Genomic DNA, 6437 nt, shown 5'->3' with positions numbered 1-6437 from the left:
AATGTGAAGATCCCTGTTGCAGTGAAGGTGCTGCGTGAGGGCCACCACTCCTGAGGCCAGCAAGGAGCTACTAGAGGTGTGATATCAGTTCACGTTTGTCTTTTCCTCGCATTTTTTTGTTAGCAACATAACTTAAGACTTGTCCGTGAAAGAATTCAAGGCTTGATGTAACAGAATGTAAAGTAGAACGCGATCAGTGATCAAAGTCCAGTTCAGACTTGCTTTTCTGTTACAACTTCATGTGCATATTTGGAATGTAAACTTGTGTTAGTCTCTACTGACAGATGTCAAAATTTGAAGAAAGTTACTGTACAAAATTTTGAGGGGAAAAATGTCAAAGTAATTCGGATGTCTATAATGGATGGACGACCCATACCTAGTGCGACTCTTGGTGCAGCAAACCATGCTGGCCACACAGTTCTAAAATTTATTGTTTGTCCTCTAACACAGGAAGCCTACGTGATGGCCACAGTAGACCACCCTTGCCTGGTGCGACTGTTAGGAGTGTGCCTAGCTCAGCTAATGTCTGTTGTTTTTCTGTCCTCTAACACAGGAAGCCTACGTGAAGGCCACAGTAGACCACCCTTGCCTGGTGTGACTTTTAGGAGTGTGCCTAGCTCAGCAGACCACGCTGTAGCTAGCCACACAGTGCTAAAGTCTGTTGTATCTCTATCCTCTAACACAGGAAGCCTACGTGATGGCCACAGTAGACCACCCGTGCCTGGTGCGACTGTTAGGAGTGTGCCTAGCTCAGCAGACGATGCTGGTTACTCAGTTCATGCCCCTGGGAGACCTGCTGAAGTATGTGCTGCAGAACAGGGACAACATTGGGTCACAGGTCCTGCTGAACTGGTGCACACAGATTGCCTCGGTAACTTGGTTGCCTTATCTAGTAGTAGTAGTAGAAGTAGCAATAGTAGTAGTAGTAGGCATTTGTCAGTCTTGCAAGACTATGGTCTAGTCTCAGTAGTAGTAGTAGTAGTAGTAGTAGTAGTAGGCATTTGTCAGTCTCGAAAGACTATGATCTAGTAGAAGCATTAATAGTTACTGTAGTAGTTGGCATTTGTCAGTCTCGAAAGACTATGATACAGTAGAAGCCAGCTAATTGCACAACAGATTATTGCACACTTCTGTTAATTGCACAGAATCCCGAACCAGTACGTGCGGTGCTGCTGGATAACTTTCGCATCGTTGCACCATCTGGATAATTGCATGAAAGATGCTGGCAAATGGATGTGCAATTAAACAGCTTTTACTGTAGTACATATTCTACATAATGTACTTACTGTTTGCCTTTTCTAGCTAGTGTGTATTAGGCATTTGTGGTAAAGACAGCATTAGAATATACAATAGAGCTTTAGGTTGGTAGGATAAACAAATGTCAATGTAGTGTAATGTGGCGAGCCATTAGTAAGGCCGCAGCTCCAACTCTTTGTCTATTGTTTTGTGGACATAGCCATAACCTGAGATATAGGATATTGAGACTGTTTGTTTTTATGTACAGGGAATGTTGTACCTGGAAGAAAAGAGGCTTGTTCACCGTGATCTGGCAGCAAGAAACGTTCTCGGTGAGATGCAAACACTTTCTCCACAATAAGCAACTCCACAATAAACAAAATAAGCAACTTGATTTACAAATGTATCTATTAGGTATGAGATACTTGTAGTTTGTTGTCACTTGGCTCACACGTTAATACATTGTACACTATTAACACTACACATGTAAAGTTACTTTATTCTTTTGATACATGTAGTCTGAAGCTTGTTTGTGTCCCTTTGTAGTGAAAACCCCAAACCAGGTGAAAATCACTGATTTTGGACTGGCCAAGTTGCTGGATATCGACGAAGAAGAATACTATGCAGAAGGTGGAAAGGTTGGTAGTAACATTACAGTAACATAACCACAGATGTTACTAATGTGTTAAGTGCCATGCGTTGACTGACATTATGATTTAAAGTTCACTCACTCACTCACGACCTTTAACCACAGTGGTCGTAGGGGCTCCACAACATCCATCAGCAGTAATCTTTGCCCATCTTGTTCTGTCCTCTGCCCCTCTGATCAGTTGATCAGTGCTTAGTCCAGTCCACACCTTTATGTTGTCCAGCCACGTCTTCCTTGGCCTACCTCGTTTCCTCCCTCCTGCTACTGTGCCTTGTAGTATGGAATTGTGTCGGCTTAAGACAAAGATATATGTTCCATTGCCTTTTAGAGGCCTAGGTGCAGTGGGTTGTTAATCTACATGTACTGTGTCACAGTATTGGAAGGCAGAGTGCATCCCTCTGCTCCCACCACCTTTTGTCTGACTAAGTCAGGTACCTATTGTTACAAATGTAACACCAGGATGTAGTGAGGAATGTTAATGTTGTGTAAAGACTTAGTGCCTTTCCCAAGGACACAATGTTTAACCAGGAGTGGTAGCCTAGTCTCCTACTCTAGTTAGTTGATCTTTTGATGCCACATGATTGACATCAGGCCAGTACTTCTGACTAAATTTTTTTCTTTTTATGTTGACAGATGCCCATTAAGTGGTTGGCGCTGGAGTGTATCCAGTACAGGAAGTTCACACATCAGAGTGATGTGTGGAGTTTTGGTGAGTAGAACATACCTTTCCTTTGTGGTCAGTTTCCTTGTCTTTAGTTCAGACTTGTAGTGACTTTTTGGCTCTTGCTACATGTACATTTGTACATGTGTAGATGTTAAGAAAAAGTGATTCTAGATACTGTGGCTCATGATCATAGCATCTTCTTTAAGAACTGCAAAAACCATCAAAACAAGCATTTTGTACAAGTCCCATTGAGGTAACTGCCTTGACAAAGTCTTCAAGCTTTCAAAGACGTGTACAAGTCCTAATGTTACTTCTTACCTGTCCTTCAGGTGTGACAATTTGGGAGTTGATGACGTTCGGAGGAAAGCCGTACGACGGAGTGCGAGCCAGGGATGTACCCGACTTGCTGGAGAGAGGAGAGAGACTCCCACAGCCTCCCATCTGCACGCTGGACCTCTACATGGTCATGGTCAAGTGTGAGTAAAGATATTGTATTACCCAAGTTTGATTTGTTTAACTAATGACCACCTTTAGAGTCATGATGGTAAGTTACCTTAAGGTACATGTAGATATCCCAATTTAGAAGCCATAGGTGCAGCGTGTGGTTGATCCGCTGTGTCTAGGGTATGGTAATGGAAGACAAAGTCTGTCCATCTCCTTCCACCACCTTTTACCTCAACTGAAGTCAGGTACCCATTGTTACACCTTAGATGGAGTGAGTAATCTTATGTGAAGTGCCTTTCCCAAGGGCACATTGTCCTGAGCCAGGAGTAGTAGCCAAGTCGCTAGCCTATCTGGGCATTGTTGCCACTTTTTATGGGTCTTACACAATAATTCTTCCTGTTGACTCAAGCATTAAGAATTCTGTGTTTAGTGGTCACCTGTGCACTGTTACCATTTTTTAAAAGTTAAGTCCCAACCACTTGGTGCAGCCAAGCAGCGCCAGTCATAATAAGTCATGTTAAAACAGTCCTGTCCAATTTTGTTAGTACCCTCTTATTTGGAGCCCCTCCCTCCTTACCAACCATTTTCCTCATGATCAATCCTTTAAGTTGTTGTTGAGACTAAGTTTGACTGTACATGACTGTATGTTGTGTCTCCCAGGTTGGTTGCTGGATGCTGACGCCAGGCCCAACTTTTCAGAGTTAGTGGACACCTTCCACAAACTGGCAGCAGATCCCCCCAGATACATTGTAATCCAGGTCAGTATACAAAAATGTGGCTTTGTCAAGAATAATTATTAAACTTTTGAATTATTACTTACACAGTCAACCCACAAAATCATACAGGACCTTGCTTTTTCTTCTATGCTTAACCCTAGTCCTGCGGCACGCTACAATTGTGTTGTTGCACATGCATGTTCTATTTGCGGTGCAACACTATTGTAGTTTGGGGGGTAGGTCTGGGATACGTACGTAGCACTCGCGTGCGGTAGTGGCGGGAATCCAACTTGGTATCAGCTGTTATGGGTCAGGGGTCAGGGGTCAACGACCGGTTACGCAACCGGAAGTACGTCATCCCAGAAGCCCATGCGAGGCTAATTAATATTCATGAGCGTCATTTTCGTCTGCTATAACGCGGAAGTGTTTTGTCTTGCTGTTTTGGCTGTTTTCGGTGGAAAATTTCAGTATTTAACGTAAAAATGCCGCAATTTATGGTATCGGAGATTCACACCGAATACTTTATGGAAGGATTCCGATCCCATTTTACCTGATTTGGGCAGAGAATCCAATGAAAGTGGTGGAGGAGCTGATATGACGACATCTGATCCAAGTTTGGCGTGCTACCGAATGCATGGGGCTCCTATAGTGCTACAGCAAATCTTGGGGCGGATGGAACAGACTGTGACCGTGGCTGGCATGGCTGTGGTCGGGCGAGAGGCCGTGTTCAAGACCGAGGAGGCCAGGAACCGGGTCGGGGATGCAGTCGGGGCCGGGGGGGAGGGGGGCAATTGTGCGAGGCCGGATGCTGACCCCGCCGGGGCCCCAGACCAAGTCGGAGTGATGACGTAGGCCCCCCAAGAAGTGGGAATCTATTTTCTTACCTCGTTTGTATCGTTGTCTTGTCCTCAGAACTCCTCAGGAACTTTGTACTTTTGTCACAAGTTATCTTACTGGTACTGTAGAGCTTAGTATGAGAGATTATGGACAAAATCTACCTTTTATTGCTTTTTATGACTTAATGATCAATAGAATAGGTGGAAACAACTTAACATAGACTCTCGAGCAATATAGTGACTGTAGGCTTTAATTTGATGTACAGCAAGCTTATATTCCACTTGCCAGACAGTGTCACAACCGAGTTTATTCAATGCTACAAGAATAGTGATTATACTCCATTCAGCACCAAGGACAATGTTCAATCATTAACTTACCTGTAGCAATACCTGTTTATTTTCTTACCTTCTATGTATCGCTGTCATGTCCCCAGTACTCCTCAATAACTTTGTACTGATGTCAAAAGTTTTTTAAATGGTGCTGTAGAGATGATTGTGACATATTGTGGACTAATCTATTTTTTATTGCTTTTTATGACTTTATGATAAATATATTAGGTGCAGATAACTTAACTTAGACTCTCAAGCAAAGTAGAGACAGCAAGCTTGAATGTATGGTACAACAAGCTTTTATTTCACTTGCCAGACAGTGTCAGAATGAAGTTTATTCAACACTGAAGGGATAGTAGTTAGACAGAAAAGCCAGTTCAGCACCAAGGACAATGTCCAATCATTAACTCACCTGTAGCAATACCTGCATGATTCTTTTTCTCACATGGGCAAGAAAATGTTGTCAGAAGTCTTAAGATAGATTGTAGTCAAGAAATTGACACTGGAAATGTATGATATGAAAGTAGAATACAAATGTTTAATGAAAAAGTGTGTTTTATTGTTTTATTGCCACTGTAAACCCTTATGACTGATAGAATTGTAAATGTATGCAACATTTCTTGAAAGTACACATTGTAAGCTTTACAATGATATATACCTTTATGGGGTTAATGTAAGGTAAAGTAACTAAAAATAAGCAAAATCAAACTAGTACCCTTTGTTTTAAAGGGGTCTGGGAACCCCAGCAGTGGGGGCGAGTTTTGGTATAGAAAGCCAGCAGGACAAGGGTTAATCTGTTTTTATGTGAGCCAACTCCAGATATTTTTCCATACTCTCCCATTTCTTTAACCACTGACATATTTTGGGGATTTTGTGGAATAGATTTATCCTTAATGCTTTTAATGTCTATGAATTACATGTTTGTTTAAAGAGATTTTTACAGAAATATCATCAGAATTATATAGGAGCCAACTTAAGTTTTATGTTTTGCTTTTCCCTCTTCTGTTTCAAGAGCAATAAATCTATATTTGATGAACAATCAGTTTGTTTCTGTTGTGGTAGCTTAAAAAGTTAAAGCATGCTGATATTTTTCTGATCTTTCACAAATTCTGTCTTCTCTCTCTTCTCTGCTGTACATGCCTGGGCCTATAGCGCAGGAAGCTACATGTAGACATGGTACTGGTCTCTACATCTTCTTGTGGTGACTGTGCCGTATAGATTATATCATTACTTTCACCATGAAATTTGTACTGTGTATTTTGGGTTCCATTTTTTTGTATGTGACAGTATTTGTTTCCACCATTATCTTCTCAAGATTCAAGAGAGTGGTTTATAGAAAGGCTATGTGCTGCCTTGTGTGTGAAAGTTCACTTCTGTTCACTGACAAAAGACGCCGGATGGTTGTCTGAAACATCTGTCCGTTCCCAAAATCATAATGTTTTATCCAGTTAAGCGCTTTTATGAGTACTGTAAATGCAGGAACTTTCACATTGGTTTAATGTTCGTGGTTTTTACAGTGGCCACTTCACCGCATACTTAAAACCACCGCAAACATTTTCCAT

At 41.8% G+C, this 6437-nt stretch overlaps 1 protein-coding gene across 1 annotated transcript in view; it reads left to right on the top strand.

The window, feature by feature from the left end:
• The window catches only part of LOC118406087 (epidermal growth factor receptor-like), a gene marked incomplete in the record, with an annotated part of 105587 nt that overhangs the window by 91233 nt on the left and 7917 nt on the right, over positions 1 to 6437 (top strand). Inside the window, 7 exon segments of the mRNA XM_035805948.1 lie at positions 44 to 76; positions 686 to 871; positions 1505 to 1568; positions 1783 to 1874; positions 2519 to 2594; positions 2879 to 3025; positions 3654 to 3751. Of these exon segments, the coding sequence (XP_035661841.1) occupies positions 44 to 76; positions 686 to 871; positions 1505 to 1568; positions 1783 to 1874; positions 2519 to 2594; positions 2879 to 3025; positions 3654 to 3751 (696 nt within the window).

Source organism: Branchiostoma floridae, chromosome 18, assembly GCF_000003815.2.
Source record: "Branchiostoma floridae strain S238N-H82 chromosome 18, Bfl_VNyyK, whole genome shotgun sequence".
NCBI classification, from domain to species: Eukaryota; Metazoa; Chordata; class Leptocardii; order Amphioxiformes; family Branchiostomatidae; genus Branchiostoma; species Branchiostoma floridae.
The sequence above is the reverse complement of the archived record's forward strand: the minus strand, read 5'-3'. Positions and strand labels throughout refer to the sequence as shown.